The sequence below is a fragment of the Cyclopterus lumpus genome, chromosome 24 (assembly GCF_009769545.1).
Source record: "Cyclopterus lumpus isolate fCycLum1 chromosome 24, fCycLum1.pri, whole genome shotgun sequence".
NCBI lineage: Eukaryota > Metazoa > Chordata > Actinopteri > Perciformes > Cyclopteridae > Cyclopterus > Cyclopterus lumpus.
The window spans coordinates 10,619,748-10,644,041 of NC_046989.1; the positions used below are offsets into that span (position 1 = coordinate 10,619,748).

General features: G+C 39.6%; 1 protein-coding gene across 1 annotated transcript in view; it reads left to right on the top strand.

Annotated features, from left to right (window-relative positions):
* The window catches only part of rngtt (RNA guanylyltransferase and 5'-phosphatase), a 71,488-nt gene that overhangs the window by 9,193 nt on the left and 38,001 nt on the right, over positions 1 to 24,294 (top strand). Inside the window, 4 exon segments of the mRNA XM_034527619.1 lie at positions 580 to 681; positions 12,596 to 12,731; positions 16,102 to 16,173; positions 23,302 to 23,466. Of these exon segments, the coding sequence (XP_034383510.1) occupies positions 580 to 681; positions 12,596 to 12,731; positions 16,102 to 16,173; positions 23,302 to 23,466 (475 nt within the window).

The window sequence follows — 24,294 nt, forward strand, 5'->3', positions numbered from 1 at the left end:
TAAAAGGATGCCCATATCATTATTGCCTTGGCAACATCTACTCTACCGGGGCTATATTGAAACATGAAATAACAATTATTATTGATGATTAAATTAGGTTATAAGTGATATTTTGTTAAAAATATTGAATATCTATTATCGCCATAAATAATTGAATGTTATATAAATATGTTATGAGTTAAATAGAAAGTAACCAAAATAAACTATTCTATAGAGGTCCTATAAAATGGTACGATAAAGTGTATTTCACAGTTCATTCAAAATGTATTGCACATTTTATAACTGTTACACGTAAATGTTTAGGATCAATCGCACTAACATGGACATTCTATTATATTTATGCTGAATTCATCATCTCACAAACTTGTTCATAGGAGTTTTGCTATATGGACATACCTTGTATCTTTTTTCAACTTATAATCATACATTTCCAAGATATGGAGTGTGTAGCTGCCGCCTCTGCTGCTCACTCCTAACTGACTGAGGAGACATCTGGAGCTCCGTAATAATCATAGTGTTAGGACCATAATAGAAGTCTGTTAGAAACCCGGTTATAAGATGTATTTATTGTTGTTGTAGGTCTGGTTTTCCTGGTGCTCAGCCCGTGTCCATGGACAGACAAAACCTTCATTTCCTGGAAAAGAATCCATACAAAGTCAGCTGGAAAGCTGACGGCACGCGGTAGGTCTATTGTTCATGCTTTTCTTTACAATAAATGTCTTCACGTGTCAATGCAGGTAGCGCTCTCTGTCGGGGCTGATTGGCTTCTCTTCCCATTCTCGAGGCCCTTTTTTAAAAGTCGGTACGTACACACTGTCATGGGAGTTGTCCAGCAGAGGTGTTAAGTTACCTTTCTGTCTTGTTAGTGAAGACTTGAGAGGAATGCTAACGGGACTTTCAGTCCTAGTGCTCGGGTTAGATGTGAACAGATTTGTAAAATAGCTTCACCGATGGAGCCACAGACTGAACAGGATGGCCGTGTCCAATGTGAAATGAGAGGTGCAATAACACATTGTGTATTTCCTGTCACATTTCGGGTTTTAATTTGTTGTTTTCTCTTATGTCTCTGTTGCCAAACGCTAGCGTCGAGCACGTAAATGGGAATTTTAGTATTCCACTAGCATGCTGTGAAGCCCTGTCTGTGTCTGTGTCTGTCTCGCTGGCACAAATGTGCAGTGTGCCGGTGAATATTTAATGACTGCAGTCCATTTCAGTATTTTATATAACGGTGCTTTAATTTCCTGTAGGAGTGAGACCAGCAGAGTACCTATTTGGCCCCTGACCAAGCTGCTGTAGATATGTGTATACGACTGCCATCATCGGCAAAGGCTTGAGTGTTTTTAGAACGTTTTTCTCTTAAATGTGTATAGAGCGATGCTGAGCCCTTCCTCTCCAGCATGGAGCTCTTGTCCTTCGGCCCCAATTTCCCTTCAGCTACTTGAAGAATCTCGCTGAGGAGTGACGCCATATTTCTTTAGCCATGTGCAACAGAGAGAGACACAGTATGCATACTGCTCGGTATGAGTCATTCCTCAACTGCAGGATCTACTATGATCTCTTCAAATTTGAACATTCAAGCAGTAAAATTAAAGTAAAAAGTTATTTCGACAACTGGAATAAAGTCGTATTTTTTTTATAATCAAAACAATATCAGCGAATCCAGGAAAACTGCGTGTGCGTGGGTGTTAAACAACACCGTACGACGAAAATACTTGGGGGAAAAAAAAAACAATTGAATAAAGCTACCAATTTCAAACATGCACTTGAAAAAAAATAAAAAATGTTATGCAGAATAATCGAATGTGGAGAATCTATTGATCAAAAGTTGCTCCTCAAAGACGAGACTAGCTGAGTTTTGTGAAACCCTGAATTAACGTTGGATGTGTCCTCTTAGAGTGTTCTGTTTTGTACATGTTGGTAATTCCTCTCAGCTAAATTTGTGATTTTTGAGTTTCATAAGAATATTTCTGTCAACTTGAGTTACTGCCAGTGTCGCCAGGACCTGATATATCTTGTTCCTGTGTGCCATAGACCTCAATTGTGTCCAACAACTATTAAAAGCACACCAGTGAGTCACATTGTTGCACTGGGTGACATGTTCCCTCATTATGATTAACGTGGGCAACTCTGAATCTTTTTTGAAGCGCTAACTACGTATTAATCCACGACTGAAAATAGTCCCCAACAAATGCAGTTGCAACTAGTTTTGTTATCAGTTATTTCTAAAGAATGACAAGCAGGCTTGGTGCTGCTGAGCGCCACAGACTGTGAGGGCAGTCAGGAAGTAGACTAATGCTGCCTTCACATGGGGTTGTGTAGTGGAAGTGGACTTTTTCGGGTTCACTAGTTGTGACGCATTTGTTGACGTTTTTAGGAACAGCGGAGGCAAAGGAAGTTTATTTTATTGGTTGATGGTAAGTTAATGAATTGTGTTTTGAGAGTTTTTCTTTGTAATTGTATACATCTGAGGAAAAATCCCAACAACCTCATCTTTTTGTTGTTGTTGTTGTTATTATTATTATTATGTCTTTACCTTTCCTACATTATGTGACTTGCAGCTTGCAAAATATATTACGGCTGGGATGCCAGCTCCTGGAGTTATCATCACACGGGTACTATCGTCAAAAAGCCAATGAGATTCTTTCCATTGGATTTTTTTTTTATGGATTTTTGCAAACAAATAAGCTGTGTGACAAACACACCTTTATGACTCTTAAACGTTTAGTTAAGCAAGATAATCTTCACAAATGAACACCACTTGGTGCAATGTTAGGGTCCAAGTTGCGTTTTCACGACTTAACCACATGAATGCCAAACTTATCATGAACATTAATGTCCACGGCTCAACCTCACAAGTTTGACGGCAGCATAACACATTGCTTTTGGTCATTTAAATTGAATTTGTTGACTAATATCGGGGGAAAAAACGCAGCCGTATTCCTTTTTATAAAATCTTGTTTGGAGTTTGGGTGAATGGTTAGTTGTCTCTTTGGAGTTGATATGAGCTCTGACCCTGTTTTAGCCCATCTGTTACACAACCAGGACCATAATAGGCTCACCTGAAGTGTGTGTGTGTGTGTGTGTGTGTGTGGTGTGTGTGTGTGTGTGGTGTGTGTGTGTGTGTGTGTGTGTGTGTGTGTGTGTTGTGTGTGTGTGGTGTGTGTGTGTGTGTGTGTGTGGGTGTGTGTGTGTGTGTGTGTGTGTGTGTGTGTGTGTGTGTGTGCATTAACCATGAGAGGGTCTTGGTACACTCAGTGTTTTCCCATATTCTCTGTTGGATAATTGAAAGGCTTCAGTCCTTTTCATACGTAATGTTAGTGCTGCCCTCATCTGGAACATCTTTCTAGATAATTGGTTCACCATGTAAAAGAGTGAACTTGGAGATGTGTATATGATTTTGGTTAAGATATATATATATTATATCTCTTATTATATACTTCACTGTATATATATAAGAAGATAGAAAGTAGTGTCCCATCAATGATTTTTTTATTTTCTCACAATGCAATATTGTTTTTTTCGAGCTGCATCCAATTGTCTGATAAATAAATATGTTTTTGCAACTCTTGCATAGAATATCTGCAAGTTCTTAAAGTTTGTTGACACTCTGCGACAAACTTTGAGTTGCTGTTCATATCCTTCCTTGTGTTGACAACCTCAGAACTTCCTTATATTCACTCCTGTGGCAAAGTGTGATTTGGGAGGCGGTGAACTTTGATTGTCTTTGTTTCTGTTATTTCAGTTCGGTGCCCGTCTCCTGTTGCACTTTTGTTCCACAGGCTGTACAGTATGTCTGACAAAGGAACCCGCAGAAAGGATTGCTGCCGTGTTGTCTGATGAATATTCACACAGCTCTAGTCTTGCTGCTGTCTGCTGAAAGCTGCGAGTGGCTGTCTGTTCTGGTGCTGCTGGTTTGATATTACTTTATTCTACTGAGCTGAGAAAATGTATTTTTATTTTTTTTTAAGCTTGCTACCTTATCAGTGCCTCACCGGAACCACTATGGTGTTTAATTCATCAACATACGCCTCGTCTTTTTAACAGGTTTGGCTTTTATGTGACATTTTCAGTGATGATTAGAGACAGTTTGGTAAAACGAAGTAAAAACTTCTTGTTTTTTACGATTAAACGTACACAGGTCTTCAATAAGTCTGCAATAACTCAGAATGATGGACAACAAACACCAGCGTTAAAGTGAGTCAGAAGGTTGTGGGCTCTTCTGGGGCCAGTGGATAGCAGCAATCACTATAAAAGATGATTGATTCCATTTTTAATCACCATTTATTTTGCTCTATTAATCCTAAACCTTGTCAAATTATGGAACAAGTATGAATTCTGTAACATTTGCTCTAGCATGTGGGGGGACTTGAAGTGCATCAGATAATATTAATGAGTTTTGAGGTGACATTTTCAATAAGATTTACTGGTCGCAGGGCTGCGGTGTAATTTGGCATTCTCGGCATGCGTTGTGTAGAGTTTGCAGAGAATTTCTTATTAGATATCCTACTTTCTCGACAGTGGCATTTTTTTTAAGAACTGAAATGGATTTTTAATAGGAAATTTGTCTCTTCAAGGTGGTCCGGAAAGATTTTTCTCTTTGCATATTGCCGGAGGTCCTCACTTATGTGTTAAACGTTTTAAATCCCCCTTTATCTTACCGATTGTTACTTGGGTGAGGACAAGAAAAGCATAGTGTGCGCAGGAAAGGGTGAAGTGAGCAAATGTGTTGACTTTCAACGTGTAATGACAGACCTCCTCTCAGTCCCTTGTATGGCCACGGCTAAATGCACAATATGCCGGGACTGAACCCTAAACCGAAGATCATGCAACTCTCCAAGAGACTCCCAATCACTTATTTATGCTGAATATTGGCTCAAAACAATACAAATATTTCTGAGCCCCAATGCACAGACCAGTCATACAGTGAAAAAAACGGTCACTGCGTGCCAAGGAGGCGGCTTCCAATGGGCTTTGGAAAGGACAGAGCCAAGAGGAGAAAAATAGTTGTATTTTGAATCAACTTCGAGCCTTCTGTCAGGGCTAGATTGGTTTGAGCCCCAGAGAGGACAATGAGAAGGTAGAGGGACCAATTTTGGACTTTAAACAAACACTGCTGCTGAACTTGGAGTAAAATTGGACTTGAGAAAGACTTTCTTAATTTCCTCTCCTAGCAACAGCACATCAGTCACTCCTTTAAAACGAGGATTCAATCTGCCAGATTAGCTCTCTTGATTTAGTTTAAGCTCTTTTCTGTTTATTGGCTGGTTATTTTCAGAGCATCATTACTTCTCTAATTCTGTTGCTTACTTAGTTTATTATGTCCATAACCCATCTTAGTGGACGGCTTGTGCGCCAGACGGCTCCAAAACTCTGCCTCTCTCTCAGGTTAATGTTGTAACTAAAACTTTGGGCTGCTTATTGATGTTCCAAATGGCAATGAGAACGAAATGGGAGTCATTTAATTTACAAAAGTGCAAATTGTAATTTGTAAACTGCATTACTGCACATTTATATTTACGAGGTTATCTTTCCTGTAATGCTTTATAGCAAAGAAACCACTGGGACAGAAGTTGAAAAAGCAATAATGTGGGTTTGTGGAGCTTTATTCAGCACATACTCAGCTGCTGGTCAGGAGACAGTTTGTTACTTTCTACATCCCCTACTTTTTATTTGTCACTCTTCATTGGCAGAGATATGTGCTATGGCTATTAAAGACCTGCCGTTTGTTACATTCTGATGTTATTGCGCTGTAGTTTCACAGATTCTTTGGTTATGGCTCGGAGTAGCACTGTTTGGGATGCTTTCCAACAAGGCTGACACATTTTTGATAAAATAAATAAATAATAAATAATAAAAAATAATTGTCATGTATTCATTACTCCCAAAATCCCAAATGGCCCATGCAATAAGGAATTGTAATCTCACATTATTCATTATGCATGAACATTCATTATGATTAGTTATTCTCAAACTGATCGCACTGTTTGTTGTGTGCAAATGGTGCGTGTGACTGTCCCGGGTACTGAAACCGAGGGGCGCAGTCTATCTGTTTATTTATTCATTCATCAACGGCTGACATGTCAGCAAATTTAATTGATGCCATTATTGCCCATTTTGTCACCATTTCTGTTTGAGTAAAAAGTTAAATCCTTGTCTTCATCTCTCATTAGACAATAAAGTAAGGTACAATATCAATGATTGATGACAACAAGTTTGAGGAAAGTCTGACAGCCTTTGTTGTTGTTGTCGTCATCGTCCCTTCAACGCTTTGAATAACCTTGAATATTTCTCTCTTCAGCTTCGAAAGCACCAACAATTTTATTTGCGAAAGCCCTCTGCTCGGGAAGCGGCTCCTTCTCATGCTTTTTCAAACTATAAACACTTCAATGATGACTACTAAATGGTTGTTTTGGCAACTTCTGGTTAAACTTCTTATCTCAGAGCTGTTTTGCTGATCTCTTCGATGGGAAGCATCGCGCCGTTCTCCTGCACAGTGGAGGAGACAGCCCCAAACAGGGCGGTCAACAGCGGTGCATTTGCGACCTCTGATAGTGTGCATGGGACTTTCTTTTTTTCTGATGCATTGATTCAAACAATTATCAAATGTCATGTGAAATCATTTTCTTTACCAACAACTAAATTCCTGTTTTAGTTCAATTAGACTGAGGAAATTTGTTGCATGTAACTTACTCCATAAACTCCAGAACAGCACCACATCTCACATAAAAATATAATATCTGTCATCTGCAGTATGTACTCCACAACATGGGAAGGTGGGTCTTTTTGTGTAACTCTATTATCAAAATGAGAAATCAACCTGGACTCAGTGCGGCTAACAGAGCAGTCTTGCCCATCGACGCACCACTAATGATGTGCAAAGCAGCTGGATCTGATCTCAGGCCTCCCCCGGAGCTCAGCTGCTGTCAGTCATGCCGCGGGACTAGACTGGCAAAGCCGACACAAGGCCGCCTGTGCCTCATTAGGGCTAAAGTGCTCGGGGGGTTAACGGGGCTGGATGAGGATGAAATCTGAGGCTCACAGCACCCATCAGAGGACAGGAGGAGTAGGGGAGAGTAGACCGGAAGGGAATAAAGGAGAGCATTGGATTGAATGTTTTCTGATGGCTCCTGAAAAGAAAATACAGTGTATTTCAGGGAGAGATGACCACTGGGTTTGACATCGCACTAATGGGCTTGCTCTGCTTTCTTCTGAACATACTTGACGGCGTTCGCTACGGCTAACTAGCCAATTAGACAGCAGGGGAACCACTTGAGCTCAGGCCTGTGGTGTCCTCACTGGTTGACAGATCCTCTGTGTTCATACACGCTGTTTGATATTCTACACTGGCCCTTTTCTGGGATAAAAGATATCCCCCTTTTCACTATAAGATCTTCTTCACTTTGGCATTTTGCATAAACGGAGCCATGAAGACATTTCCTGTTCCCTGTCTTTCATGCGTTTGTCTTTTTAATGCTTTCATTGTGCCCACTCCCACCCCAGAGTAGGTGCACCGTGCAGCTATATCTAGCCCACTCACCATTCTTTCCTTTTCTACAGGACTTTTGGACGTCCCTAATCTAGATCTCACGGCTTTTTGTTTTGTTGACAGGAGGGGGAGGGAGGGTGGGTTCAAAGTCATCGCTGTGAGCTCTCCACCGATCTCTTTGATCTGAACAGTGTGTTGAGGGTTATGATATCTTCTTTCATTGGCAAGTCTGCTTGAGGAGCATTCAAGTGTATTGGAAATAATGAGCCTCTCATCCCACTACCCCCAAACAAAAGCCCTTATTGAAATGATGACACATTTACTTTAAAGGGAGAGGCATCTACCTACGCATTTATTCCCAAAAGTACCAAAAGCAGAGCATTTAATCAATGGCGAGCTATTTCTAAAGATGATGGTTTTCTTCTCCTCTCTTCCCCACCCAACTTCACGTGTATGAGAACAATATTCACTGCTATATCAAAAAACTGTGCTGTCAAGTTCGATAGTAATCTTACGACACGCCGTGCCTCAAATATAATAGCGACCTAGCAATAAAGAGCCGCCCTCTCAGGAGAATTCACCGTCTTGTGTTGTCTTCAAAATGCAGTCAATTCTTATTTGTACAAAAAACAAACTATGATTAGTTATTAATAGATGTTTGTCATCTCTGGGGTGCAGTTCTGTACAGAAGCCATTTGAGATATCTTTTCATGTGAGAACCCATATTGCAGCCTCGTATTAAAGTTGCACTTTTCCCAATATTTGTATTGATTATCAACCGGGACTTGTTATAACGGCCCTCAGATCACCTTAACTTTGCCTCGCTGCTTTTTTATAATAAAGTTGAATCGTCATTGTGAAACTATACTCGAGCTGAAACAATTAGTGGATCGACAGAAAGGGCAACTACTCTGATAATTGATACATTCTTTGACTCTCTTTTTTTTTTTTTTTATCAAACCAAAACCAAGTCATTGATTCCTCAAAACGTTTTTGGTCTCATTTTTTCCTGTTTGAAGATTTATGTCATATGATATTGTATATTTGATAACTTTGAGGTCCACTGTCGGTCAAACACAATTTGAACAACATCTGCATGACTTCTTGACGTATGTTGAAGGGCATTTTAAACTTGAGAAGCTAATCAGAATGTGAAGCGATTATGAAACATAAATTGCAGCTCCATACTATGAATTTAGAGAACACAGGGGCCCTTCACGTCAGCTGGTATATTATTCTACACACACACAATCATTCTTGGCGCCTTGTCAAGTTCCCCACTTTGAACCAGCTGGTATTGAGGGCATATGTATTACATATAATCCCTTTTGTGATTATAAAAGAGAATCACAGCAGGTATGAGAAATGCATAGCTTGGTCACTTAGGAAGTCATTAATCTCAAGTCTGTCATCAGACTTTGTTTTCCCTCAGAGGTGTGAATTCCCTCTGCTGGTTTTAATATCCGAGTTTGTGCACCATCAAAGCTTTCTACTCATTTTCATGGCATAAATTCCCTCAAAGTTCCAAGATAATTAGCCTCTTCTTCCAGTCCCATCTATTGTAATATTTAACCTTTGGATACATAGCAGGACTGAAGTTGCTCATGAGGACATTAGTTCATCCTGCTTATTAGCACTTGGTATTTTGTGTCCAAGAGCAGCAGGCAGCCCACACAGTGTAATTGGGTTCATACGAGGTGTGTAATGAAGCCGTCAGATTGCTAATATTTTTTTAAACTTTTATACAGCCAAGTCTTTCACAATGTTACTGGCTTCTCCAGATAAACTCACTCCTAACTCATCAACCAGAAAACAAACTGTTATAATTGACTTATTGCAGAAACAATCAAATAGTCTTTTAGTATATTTATTGCATGCAATTAAGGTAATCGAGTAGTTCTTCAAGTTGTTCTTCGCTGTGTTCGGCGTTGAGGATTTGCAGCTTTTCTATGTTGTAAACTAATTATCTTTGGGTTAAGGACTGTCTTTCAGAAGATATTTCAAGATGTCTCAATGAGCTCATACTTACCAATTTTTACTGAAAAGAGCTACTTCAAAATGTAGGATCTCTTTCCTCTCACAAGCCTTAATTGGAAAAGGACAGATATTCAAGTCAGTCTTAAAACAGCCCATAGTTATATTGAAACTCGCAATGAGAGACAACATCTACTTATCTAAAAGATGAAGAAGGGATTTACCGAGTAATGCGTTACCTTATTCAAGTTGCAGTTGCTGCCACCATATGGAATTGGAAATACTGCGCAGACCAGTTCTTTGACATAGTAAGCAGAAAACATCTGGCCGTCCGTTTCATAAGGGGAATTAAAACGCTCATGATGGGTTGTCTCCAGGTGGTCGCGCCGACTTGTCAGAAGACATTTACATAAAGCCGAACTTTACTTGACTGCTTACCGGCTTTTTAGTCTTGAATAGGCTGCCACGCCTTTTAATGTTTGATTCCATATGTGTGAATGACATTATTGCAAAATTACCCTGCCCTGTTTATTGGCCTACAGTTCTGGGCTTACTCAAAGTATGCTAATATTCCAGAACATTATACTCATTATACCAAATATATTTCTATTGAAATACAGTTTGTGCTACCCTATATTTTGTTCAGAGTTATGACAAAATAGAAATTCCAGTAAATGACTGTTAACAAAGTTGGATAAAGATCTTTCAGTGAAGGCTCACTGCTGCTACAGTCTCCTCTGGAGAATAACACAGAGGCAACAATGGTGCCTCTGCTTTTGGGTGTGGCCCATCTTTTTAGCTCATTTCTGGAACCAGCTGAAGGGAGGAGGATCAAGGATGTTGTCAGTCTTCTGTCCCTCATTTGAAATTGCCAGCACATCCGACTCTATTGATCAAACAAAAACATTTGATATGAACACTTCGCTTGCTTTCGTGCCTTTCCCGACTATTATATGTTTGTTACCAAGACTGCATGTAATCTGTTTATTCAAAAAATGTGAGACCCTTATTTATATAAATAGAACCTTTTAGGATGTAACTACTCAACAAACTGACCTCTAGTTTAATTAACGCCAATCAGACTGCAACTTAAGCTCATATTTGACATATTAGCCTAGTCTTGAAATTGTAATTAGGTTTCAAATGATCTGTATGACCATGTTGTCCAGATGTGGTCCTCACAAGATATTATAACGGATGGAATGAGAGCTGTTAACATAACCTTTTCCAAGTACACCTCAGGAGATAATTATACCTGAAAGTAAAAGTGTGCACTTGTGTTATTTGAAGAATATTCTGTGTCCTCAGTAGTATTTTTGTGAGTGAAGATGGAGGTGTGAGGCTGATGCAAGTCTCAAAGTTGAAGTGTTAGTCTTAATGTCCATGCCGAATGCTTTATCAACCTGACACACCTGTGAGCTTAATGAAGAGGAAGAGCAGAGACAATTTAATACCAGCCACATGCTCCTATCAGGACCTCATGCTGGTAACTGGCCTATTTTGACAGCTATTTTGTTTGCAGTCTTAACAGTCGCTGCGCTCAGGTTTTTGAATCTTCCAATTAAGTGGACTCAAAACAGAAATATACAGAATAAATTACAAAAATAGCAGTAAAACCCTTGCAGTCTAATAAGATTGCATTACTATTTTTGTCAAATGAGATGAGGACACATTTTCCTTTTGACACAACTTGCAATAATCTTAGCGAATTCCTGACAAAGATAGCCCATGAAGATTAATTATCAATAATGAATCCGTAATATAGTGTAGCCTATGCCAACATACGTATATTATAATAGACCTGGGTTTGCGGAGACTGTCGAATAATGTCCTCTGCTGTGTTTCCGTAGCCGGGACCTGCTGCACCTGCACACAACAGACGGCTTTATCAGTCTAAAAATAGCTTAGCATAATTAATGTTGATGGGATATTTTGGGGTTAATGCATCCTATATAATCAAGACAAAACTCTTCATTTCAATACTGATTTGGACGTCGATTACCATGGCAATGTCAACGTTTTGAGTATATTCCTGCAGAAGGGGAAATTGTAGGAGACTGGAGGCTATTTTTAGTTTAGTTTTTTTTTCTGCTTCTAAGTCTTTGCCTCACCTGCAAAGACGGGCCATTGGATTAGGTGAGCTTCTTGCTCACCTAATCTTCGTGATGGAGGCGATCGCTGTATCTTCACCATGCAAACAAGTGAAGGCTGCAAGGCGACCACCAGGGACGACTGTAACGGAACGAAATGATGGGTTTGCAGTCATTGTTCACACATTTAGACGTGACTTAGTTGTTCAGTTCGTATGCGTTTACCTAAGAAACTAGTTTTTTAGTTTCTAAAAATCCTACTGATGCCGTTATGAGAGGTTAAAGTTGGTAGTTATGTGTATATTTGTTGCCAAGCAGTCCTGTTGTAAAACACTGTTTGCAATGATGGTTAATAAGCTGCCATTAGCATGTTTCTGCTTGGTTATCTTATCTTCTCAGACTTTTGTTATTATTTCAGTTGAACACAATACATTTGCGCGTTAGAGATGTATGCAGTCTTGGTGTTGTAGTTGCTGAGCGGAACCAAAAGCTTAAGTGTTGTTTCTCTTCGCTCACATCAATTCAGCTTTTAGGTGTGATTACCATATTTAGTCCTCCAAATAAACTAATTAAAGAAAATTATACACAGTTCTGTTTGTCTGGAGAAATGCACTTTCAGCAGAGCGATGCTTTGTGTATTAATGAAGTGTCACAGGGGTCATCAGAGTTAGAAATATATAAATATATGATAAACAATAATAGAAATATATAAAATAAAAATACAAATACATAATAAATATAACCCCAATCCAATAAATATAACCCCAATCCAATGCACTGACTAAAATGGAAAAACATCTGCATGTTCTATCAATTAAATAAAACAATAATGAAACATTGATGATGAATAATGTAGCCATTGTAACATTTTTGGAATAAACAACATCATCAAACCCGCAGCCTGTGTGATCTGCATTATAACAATAACATTGTGACATAAGATATCCGATTAGCTCGTAGCAGTCCATTGAGTCTCTCTAACACTGTGACCAGCATGAATACAACTTGCTACCTTGTTATCAATTTGGTTCATCTTCTCCTGCAGGTACATGATGTTGATCAATGGAAAAAATGAAGTATTCATGATCGACAGAGACAACACCATCTTCCACATAGCGAACCTAGAGTTTCCTTTCCGGAAGGAACCACGCGTCCACCTATCAAATACTCTATTGGATGGGGTGAGTTATTTTCCTTCCTATTTCTTGACTTGCTATTGGGTTGTTGAAAATCCTATATCTGCATGTCCCCTCCGTCTTCAACCTTGACACACTCCCGCCCCGCCGCTCAGTCTTGCAGATAATTGACATCAGTTGCCAAAACCTAGGTGAAAGAATAGCATGTTTTTGTCTGCAGTAGAGCCTGTAAAAGACAGCAGACAATGCAGAAAATGAGCACCCCCGCCCTGAAGGAATAGCTAGTGAAATATGTTACGGTTTCCCGTCACTGCTGCCACGCGGTTCCACACTGTGATGTCTTGTAATGCTCAGCGGTGCGCTCCCCTGGGTGACGGCGGGGGCACGCTGACTTCTCACCTGTCATACTCGGCTCAGACTTTCATTGGCATACTTGTGCTGCTGAGGTGACGCAGCAGCAGCAGCAGAGAGGTGCACATGCATGAGTCACTATCACGCTCCCTAACTGGAAGAGAGGGAAAGGAAGTCTCAGCCGAGATTTGATCATAAATGTCTGGCAGTGTTTTGTGTTTGATATTCCAGGAGGAGAGATGACGGATACGTTGCCTGTGATTGTGTTTGTTTTGTTCCTGGCCATGTTTTGTAATGGAGTTTAGCTAATTTATGTAAAATAGGTATGTGTCTCTTGGCTTAACAGTTGCTGATCGATGCGGTGCATTTAGTTTCCTCATCGGGCAGGACATCTAATTGCAGCGCGTTAGTGTTACTTTGAAGGCAGCGGTGCGGGCGTGTGTTTAGATTGCTACAAGCTTCGTTTTGACTTTGGTTATTCGTCTGTTGATGCTTCTGGCTCTCAGTTCAGAGAGGCTCTGTGGTGAGCCCTGTAGAAGCCCAGCTGTGGCGTCTGATATGTTTCATCTTTGGCCCAAAGGCACTGGTCTTTGGCCCAAAGGCACTGGTCTTTGTCTTGACGGGCTGTTTTGTTGCTTTTAATGAGCTTTACATAAACCTGAGTTCCAATATTGGAAGAGTGCGCCGTGTAGAATGAATTCCTGGCGGTTTCATTTGGTCACATTAATGTATTCATCTGCTGCTCTCTGTCTGTGAAACGGTTCAGTGCACCAGATGCTTAGTGATGGCCGCCTCCTGGAATGACATCATTGCTACTCGCCTACCCCTCCTGCAGTGATCTGTCTGCCTGCCATTCACTCCTCTGCTCCACTCCTCCAGTCTGGCTTTTGGCAATTTACTGTTGATGTTTGGTCTTTTGTCTGATAAAGTAAAGTCATGTCAGCCAATAGGAATGCACATCAGCAGCTTTGAGAATTGTTTCATGAAGGGGGATATTCAGATTCAGAGAGAAGTTTGGGACGTGTTTGCTTGGCATACAGCGTCTATGTGACTGAGACGGTCCGTGTGTGTTTGCGTGAGGTGAACGTTGTCATCTAACCGCCCTCTGCAGACCTCTGCATGAAGCCCAAAGTGACTGTACACACTCGCTCCACTTTCGTCTCCCCGTAGCTCCACATACGCACCGGCTTCATGGCGGCTGAAGCCAAAGGGTGACAATACTGTCACTACGTTGATATTTTACCACATGTTGTTGTGGACTCCAGATTCAAAAGCCAGTTGTCATCCACATTCAAAACTCATCTGATTTTAATTTAGAGGAGAAGGAGCTGCAATCAACATGTCTTTTGCAGATGAAAGTTATGTCCACACAGGCCATTAAAGAGAGAGAGAAATGCAGAACGAGGGCCACATTGTGAGGTAAATGAAAAAGGCACATTATCAGTGTCCTCGTCGGACTTGACCTCAACAGCAGGGGCCATGGAGTCCATATGTAACAACCTCAATAAAAACAGCTTGATCTAGTGGACCATTTTAAAAGAGGGCTGCGACATTAAATGACTTAAATTACCCAAAATATGTCCATCTTTTTAAAATGACAAAACATGAATGCAAATAATTCAATCTTAATTTTTTTTGTATATTCCTGTCAATAGAGATGAACGGATTCCAAATTTAATGACCTGCGGAATCCGACTTTTGGGCATGCTGTTTTTCTTAAGATTTATAATCGATAACGATCTCCTGACTAACATTTCTCACCACCGTCCAGTGATATTATTTAAATAATCCCAAAATCAGTGTAAACTGTGAACAATTCTAAGTGTTATCCTTTTATTGTCATCTATAGTGGTTATTTGCATATAAACGCAATTTTAAATGAATAGGAAAGGAATTATTGTAATTTTGTTTAAATACTTGCTTTGATTAAAAAACAATTCTTGGCTTAAGTTGTTTTAATTGTGTATTCAAAGCAGCTTAGAGCTAGTCTTAGAGCGTTAAAACAGGTCATAGAGTCACAATTATGCTGAGCAGCATACATGGGAAGTGAATTACAATATAATAACTGAGTGATTAGTAAGATAGATTAGATAGATATTTAGTTACTTTGTTAATCCTGGAAGAGGAAATCGTTTTTGCTCCAGCAGCGTTTATACATACATGTTTTAAATATAAAAATGCACAATATATAAAAAAAAGCCAATTTGAATAATATTACATTAACTAACAACACAAGTTTGTTCTCTAATGGTTTTACTGTTGATCCTCCGTGTTTTACTTTGTATCTTCTATATAACTTCTATATGACCGTTAAAAAAAGCTCATATATTAGAACAATGGCCTGTCCTATCGATTGTTGCTTCTCTACCTGTCATCCAATCCGAAACACTATAGCTTGTTAGTCAAAATGGATGTCGGAATGTTCATATAATAGCCGATCCTTTCTGACCCTCTACACGCCAGTTACAAGCACAGAGCCACTGTTAGTCGCCTTAAAGTTTTTATGAGGGCAAGGGGAATAAATGTAGTGCTTCGCTTTTCTATACATACCAAGCACCTGAGTTGAGACCCTACTTTCACTTCCACAGTGGCGGTGACGTCTGCGTCTCTGCTGTCACAACAGTCTCCTGGTTGCGTAACAGTTCTTTGAAAGCTTCCCATGTGTCGCTGCACCTGAACTTTTCAACTTGAGGGTCTTGTATAATAGATGTGCAATGCTATTTCTGCTCATGTCCTTCTTTACCAGACACCACCACAAAACGCATTCACACATATACACACACACACACATAACATACACACAGCGCACACACACAAACCATCTCCCCAACTCCTTGCTATCCCCCTTCATTGCTGCAGGCATCTTCCTCTCTGAATACGCATACTCTTGAGAGCACTCATCCCTGGTGTCCCACTGTTTTCATCCTCCATAACTATGTGCACAGAAGAACCACATGTGATGTTAAGAATGTCCAGATTGTTTCTAAATATTTTGGACATCTTTTCCTCTCAATCGTTTATGCTTATCTCAATAAAAACAATATGTATCTCTTTATCTCTGCAGGAGATGATCATCGACAAGGTGAATGGTCAGCCCGTCCCCCGCTATTTGATATACGACATCATCAAATTCAATGTGAGTAGCCTCGGTCGGTCTAGAAAGTGTTGTCTTTTTTTTAAAGATTAAAAGGTCCGACAAATAAACAAACAGAACATTAGAAGCATGTGTAGGTCTATCAGCAGCTCCTTCTGCTCTCTCCTTTCAATGTACTATTAACGAGGGTCAGCAGAGGAAATTGTTGTTTCTGCGGTCGTGGTCTATCAGCAGGTCGGTAGACGACATAATTAGTGCAAGGTGTGGGATGTTCGTCAGGAGAAAGCTTGGATGGGATTTCCTTATCCTGAAGTCTGAAAAATCCAATTCCCTGTTGGGCTCTTTTAGTAGGCAGCAGAGGTGTGTTCATCCGCAGTATTTGCACGGGCCAAGCTGTGTCAGTCTGCATGTTGGAGGGAAGCGCATGATTCTGCTTGACCCCCACACCCTGTCACGCACTGAGCTTTACTAAAGCCTTACCTTAGGCACCCCACTGGCTGAATGGTGTCTGACCCACACTGAATATTTATTTAAAAGCTTGGTCTTTGTGCTTTTTACCACTAAAATTGGTTTTGCCAGAGCTCCATTGACGAGAACTAATATGTGTTTCAATATTAATCCAAACTTTTGACATTGTCAGAGTCACTGTATTGGGTTCAAGTGAACCTGATCATCAGTCCATTACATTGCATTATAGCTGGGTAGCAGTAATTCTCCCGGCAAATCTGTACATGTAAAATTGGCTTTTATGTGAAATAGGATATGTTTCCTGTTACAGTATAAACTGCTTGTACTCGTTGGTACAGAATCATTCCAATACAAATGTTGTTTAATTATTTTGCTTATAGTAATCAAGTATTCTGCTTACAGTGTTAATTATGGGTCTTTCTTACGTGACAGTATATTTTTATTACTTTAATTATTGACCGGCTACTGTAGCCTACTTTGGTTCACGGTAACCCGGCTGCTTCTGACTGGTTACCCCGAGTCTGGTGCTGCGTGCACATTGAATTTATGACGGGACAAAGAAAGTACATTTTTCTCAATGAAAAACAAGCCAATGCGCTGCAGCAGCAAAACTTCCCAACTCAAAACAGCGAGAGTGACGGAGACCGAAAACGAATGCAGGTGGGGAAAAGGCTTCTGCCTTTTTAAAACGGCAGAAGCCACAGTAAATAGTAAAAGCTTTATATTAAGGTAAACATATTTACAGATTTATATTTGATGGTAAGTTTGCATGAGAAATGAATACACAAATTACTTTTCTCTCTCAGATTTTTCATTTGTGATCAATTGGACCCGGGACAGATTCACAAGGTTCCACTGAACATTATTTTATTATTTTTTCTTGAGAATTGCCTCAGGACACCATTAAAAGGCTGTTAATTGCGCACTACTTTTTTCAAACAGTAAATTAATTCATCCCTTCAGCCGATCTGCTCGCTGCTAATGTCAAGCCGAGATAATAACGGTTTGCTCTTAGCAAGCCTCAGCCGTCTTACTTATACAAACTTAATGAACACCTCAGTATGAGGCGGTTGCTCCTGCCATTATGTTTGTCTGTCTCCTCCTTTTTTCTATTGATCAGGATCAAACCAGTAAGCGGTTCAATACAGGCTCCGGTGGTGAGGGGAACATCTTTGTAAGATGGTGCAGAGGTTAGCAGCTCCACATGGCTGCAACCCCCCTACACCCAACCCCTCCCATCAGTAAAGCACAGTTTATTGATCCGAGCCGGCCATTATTAGCCTTCTCCATTATCTGTGGTGGGCTGCTCCTTGGCACCGAGGCTCCATCCCGAGACTGAGGATGGAAATGCAGCAGGAGGGAGAACCGGCCACCGGCTGTGCCCGTGGCCCGACGTGACACCTTACTTGTTTGGAAAGTCACACACTCTTTAGATTAGAGCGCGATGAGAGTTGTGTCTCCTTTCCTCGTGATCGGTGATTTAGCCGCGACTGAAGGGTCAGAGTTGACTTTGTCCTGTGGATAAATGAGTGTTGGCATATACTGCGCTCTTCATGTCAGAGCAGTTGATATTCTTGGTCATCGGTCAGTGTTATTATGAGAGCACTGATGTGTAGAGTACCTCTGCGACCATGTAAACTGACTGACCCTGGCTTATTCCCCCGAGACGTGGAGGGAATCTATTTCCGCTCTTTGCTGCAAAGTATAACAAATACTTATACTTCTGGGAAAGTTGTTGCAGCTCATCAGTCCCTGTCAGCTCCCCCACTGTGGGCGATCTGACAAGATGTGATGAAATCACAAAAACAATTACATATGTGTCCCTAATTTTGACGTTACTGTAGAAAGCTATTATCTAGAAATAAAACTGGAGGTTTTCACTCGACGTCAAAGTCCTGACACTTTGATTGACCTCGTTATGTTTAAAATAAATCTCACCTTAGGTGCAGAATTGGACAAATTGTCTTAATCACCTTAAGAGCCAAGCAAAAGGAATGCTTATAAAAAAGATTTCAGCCCCATTTACTGTATCTCTGCAGGGCTTTTCTACTCCCTCGGCTGCATCCTGTAAAATCAGTAGCTGCATCACTCTTATGGCGCACTGCAGATAAGAAAAGGTATGAGTTGACAGGTTAACGCTGGTACTGGTGCTAAGATAGTATTGCTCTCTAGCCAGTGAAAGGTTATTTTTGGGAGTTTTCCCTGATCCGATGTGAGGTCCTGGGACGGGGATGTCGTATGTGTACAGATTGTAAAGCCCTCTGAGGCAAATTTGTAATGTGTGATATTGGGCTATACGAAATAAACTGAATTGAATTGAATTGAATTAAACACCACTAGTGTCTAACAATGACTTGCCAGGAAATGTGAAAGTCCTTTTTAATTTGCACATGATGTGTCACAAGATTGGTTAAGGTGGGTTATTATGAGGATAATTGTACTAAAATGTAGCTGAGGGGGGCAGTAATGCGCTCTCTTTAACCGTAACGGCCTCATAATTCAACACCTTACATTATCTATTCTATAAATAATGCAGGGAAAAAACGCTGCATTATCTATAGAATACTTTGTTATTAACACCTACCACTGGTTCCACATTTTATTTAGCACCGCTCACCAAAATAATGTGTTTGATTGGTTTTCATTCTAAAAATAAATAAATAGCTTCTCTTTTTCTGCAAAATATCTTGCAACTAAGTTTAAACACAGAGATCTAACAGCTCATTGCTTGTGTAAAATGAATTTCTCTATTTAAAAAATATATTTTTAATTTTTTAACTCAATCTGCGACTGAGCGCTAAGCTACATGTATGTATGTATGTATGTATGTATCTCTTCCTCAAGATACTGCATGTGCATTCGCTTGGGCCCTGTGATGGTGATGCAAATAGATACAGAATGTGGTTTCAGGCCAAAACAGCCTAAAAGCCTTTTTGTAAATAAAACAATCCCAAGGGAAGCTGCACATTAAGCATCTGTTGAGTGGTCCCAACACTGATTTTGTCAGCGTTGTATAATGTAATTTATTCCAATCATCCCAGACAGTCACACAGCTTTTAACGCTATTCTCAGCACTGTCAGATTTCTCTTTTTTAAATGTTCTTGTTATTTTGCCGTATTCTTGAGGGCATCCATCAAACTCTACAGCCTCACAGCGGAAGGAGAGTCTTATTTCAGATGCTGCTGCTCTCTGATTTTAAACATTGAATGACTATCTATATATATAGATTGTTATTCATGCACACCGTTCAATTTACCCATTATAGGGGTTATGTAAGTAATACACTGAATCGTTCCTTGTTGGACTTGAATACAATTTGTGTATCTTTCCATTTATGATGAATGCATCTGTCTGATTCATGTTCCATAATATAATATTTAGTATTTTAAGAATCTTAAAATATGTATGTAAACGCTGTCATACATTTATTGTTACAGTGAGCACAGCTAGCATATGTTTCTCTTAAACTGACTGAGATTCTTTGGGGTGCAACTGGGATTGTATTGATAATCTACTAATCCACAGATTAGTTTTTTTTTTTTTATAAAAGAGTGTGAAATGTCTTCCACAATTTTGCAACGGCTAAATTCCTTCTCGACATTGCTTGTTAGAATATAAAGTATATTCAGTTTACTATCACATGAGACAAAGACAAGTGAGAAGTTTACTAGGGAATTGAGCTTTACAGTACATGTATAGTAATTGTGGGCAATATAGGCAGAGGTGTCCTCCGGCAAGCTGCACTATTGGCATCAGAGCAGATCAAGGCATTTCTTTAGAGATTAGTATCAGTTACTGTGTACAAAGCCATTGCTGTTGCTTGTCAGAAATGGTGCAGTGTGCTCCGTTGACGCTCTGGCCTCGCTCAAACCCACGGTGATGACATTAAGTCAAAGTGAAGCAGCACAAACAAGTAAATGGCAGCCATCAAGACGTATTGCTTTCTGCTACCACAGCAAAACAATCATGAGCGGATTTCACTGATATGATCGGCATTTGTTTACAGAAATGTAATTATTTGGATTAATTGGATTATCAAGATTCCTTTGTGTATATTTTTTTACTGTTGACCAGGCGATGACAGCACATGCCTTGAATCATCCACACTTACATCTTGTCCTGTCCTCATGACACTGCTGACAGACGGTGCCAAATGTGTGGGACATGATACCAGCTGTTGCTCCAGGAGAATATAGTGTTGTTGTTTTTTGCAGTCAAACCGAAAAAGAACAAGAAGTCCTCAAAGTGATGCCTATTTGAGACTTTCTCAAACTTTTAATTTGCCTTCGACCTTATTTGTAGTTGCCAAACTGTCATTATAGAGTGATTAATTCATAGAGCAAGTTGGATTGACTCTAAAACAGAGACACAGTCATGGCAAAACTGTTCGATTATTACATCGTTATGGCTAATGTACTGTATTAGCAAACAATTGCCTACTTAAACATGCAGCAGACACAGGGCAAGTTTTTTGAAGATGTTTTTAATTTATAAGGCTTGCCATTGTGCTAAAATAAGACTGCTCTGATCTTTCTTTTACTGCTTTGGGTGATATCTGTGTGACTCACAAGACAGTGCAGTCTCGTAATTACATCTAATCTTAACTAATCATTGGCCATCCACCTCCTCATCCCCTCTGAAAATGAATCGTTTTCCTCCCCCTGTGGTCCAATAGTTCCATAGAAGGCTCTAGAGAATAGAAGTGGCCTTTACCACACAGTAACCGAGCGGAATACAAATTCCCCCAAGTCGCACCTTCTCGCTCAGTGCCTCTCAATATGGTTTAGGAAATATTGATCCATAACCCACGTGTGTAGACACAATAAAAGTGTAATTGTTTCACTCAATTTAGTTTTATTTTTTTGGAAGTTTTTTTTCTAAAGGGTAAAAACAACACGCATTGTAAAAAGAAAAGCTAAATGTAGACAGAAAAATGTTGCGTTAAACACACATCTTTGAAGAAAGGTTTGCACTAGAGCTGCAACAGTTGGTCCATAATTCGTTATTCCATAATTACATTTGGTGGTTCTGTGATGCTTTGTCTGTCTATTCAAGAGAATAATTGGGAGATAAATCTGGAATTAAAATAATCACTCATTGTAAAGACATATTACAGTGACCATTGCATGTAAAAGCATGCATACAGCGAGTATAACATGTAGGGGTAAATAACTATTATAAGGTGGAGGAGGAGTCTGCTGATGTGTTGAAATTGTTGTTAATCATTACCTGGAGGAAAAAAAAGGGCCTTAAGATCGATCCCGAGGACCTCCAAAGAAAACCCCTTTTTCCATAAATGTTTCCATTCTGTTTTCCCATTAGCAAATATAATTTTTCCTTTTGTAATCATATATTATACTTAACTGTGTAAAATAAAAATGAAAATGTAGTCAGTCTTTATACAAAGGGGCAAAGAGTTAACTTATTAGTCATCAAGAAAACATTTAAAATGCTTCAAAGCATTTGTAGAAGCATTTTAAAATAGTTTTTTTCTGCACATCATGGCCCGATGACGTAGAGAATCAATTTGTCAGTCTCTTGGCAGCAAAATAAATGGCAGCTTGGTTGCTAAGTTTGAGCTCCCTCTTTTCCTTTCCGATAACTTGTGAGGATTATTAAATGTCAGATTGTTGTCATACACTTAGTTTGTGTCCATCTGGCAATATTTATACAAATAATTGTTCTTCTACTTTTAGGTTTCTTTTTTTGCCGATGAAAGTGAGTCATTGTGTTTCAATCACTTTGTCATTTGAACAACAGCGATATGTGGTGGTGACCGTCAGTGGACTGGCTTTTCAGATTTTAACTGGGTTTTAGCCGGGTGGGTTTGGAGCCCCCCTTGCTTTGTCTCAGTGGTCTTGCATGTCTGACGGCTCAGGTTGCTGTTCTTATCCTTTTGAGAACAACTGTGTGTGGTTGGCTAATGATTGGAGGGAGCTGTTGTCATAGTGATGAGGGAAAAATATTTTCACTGTATTGTGACTTTTTGGTGTGGACATTCCCGTGAGCGCAAAGGATGTCAAGGTCTTGTTGGCCGACTAGGACCTGCATACTGCTCAACTACGGTGTCGTTATAAATACAAGCCGTAGTGCTATATTGATTCTATGATGTTATTGTGTGGTCCAGGGTTGTATAGTGCTTTTTAAGGTTGCAGACATTTCTTTTCTTTATTGACTAATTGATTTTTCTTCATAACATGCCTAAAGAAAGACGAAGGAAAAGCAGCAGTATTCACGTTTGAGAAGCTAGAACCAGACAGTTTGGGACATAGTCACAATAGCCCTTTTTGTTTTCTGTCAACCAACTCGTCTTTTCATCTTCAGCACTACTCCTGTTGCTCATCACCATGTTCCCAAATGTAAGGAATGAAAAGATTCCAATAAAAATCTGCATTAAATATCACTTAAAGTTGGTGTAGAGGTCTATTTGTCTGTCTTGTTATGACTCACAATAGATCAACAGTGTTGCCATGGCAGTGAATTGGCAGCTCATTAATCTGTAAATAATTTTTCCAAAAGAAGTATGTATGTTAGATGCTATTAATGTAATATTGAAGGCAGTGCACATTCTAAAGAAACACTATTCTTGTATTATATTTCATTTATATTGAAAAGATGTTTTTGTGCGTGAGTCTGATGATGTAACTATATCATTTCCAGGTTACATTAAGTGATGACCGAGTTTGTTCTTTGTGTTTCAGGGACAGCCTGTCGGCCAGTGTGATTTCAATATTCGGCTGTTATGCATAGAAAAAGAGATAATTTCACCCCGGATGGAAAAGATGAAGACCGGACAGATTGACAAAACCAAGGAGCCCTTCAGTGTCCGAAATAAACCTTTCTTTGACATTAATGCAGCACGAAAGGTAATGTGAACAAAGGCGTCTTTTTCCCTTTTCAAACCCATTTTCCTATCCCCATTCATTTCAAAGCACACACAGATATTCAAATACAGATAGCTCAACATTTTTACCACTATTTAATCTACAAATATAATGTGTAGTTTCAGTAATGTCCCAATTGAGGAACCAGAGAGAGAGCAATTGATAAGACAGCGTCTTGTGGATAGCATAATATCACCCACAATAAGGAGACTGGCCTCCTCCTGCAGTCACGCCTCAGGTTCTTTCCTCTAAAAGATGCTGGCAAGGCCATTGAGGTTTGTTTAACTGGAGTGAGATCGCAGTCTTCGTGGACTTTGAGCTCCACCAAGATTTAGTCTGGTCGCAGATTCTTCCTTTAAGAACTAGCAGGAGGACCCAGTTTCGAAATGTCTTGTTTTTAGCGGTTAAAAAGTCACTGCTTTGTGGCTAATAACTCTTAACGGCTCTTTTTTGTCTGTCTGTATGAGTACACCATGACTTATTAAAATAAGTTTATGTGAAAAGATGGCAGTGGAATAAAGCATCACAATACACTGCAGATGAAAGCAATTACTGTGTGAGCTAGTAAGTATGGAAACATTGCACAGATTTTGTTGCACCTGGCATTGCTTAAAATAAGATTGATAATACCAACAATGAGTGTAAAGTGTATATATTTTTTAAATATTAATTCAATTACTTTCCCTGGACTATTTTGCTTCAGATCGTATTTTTTTTGCATTTTCTATCTAGTTATCATACAAATAAATAAATGACCACGGCTCAGGCTGTCGTACTGTGCTGTTCACAGACTGAGGACAGCAGAGCTTT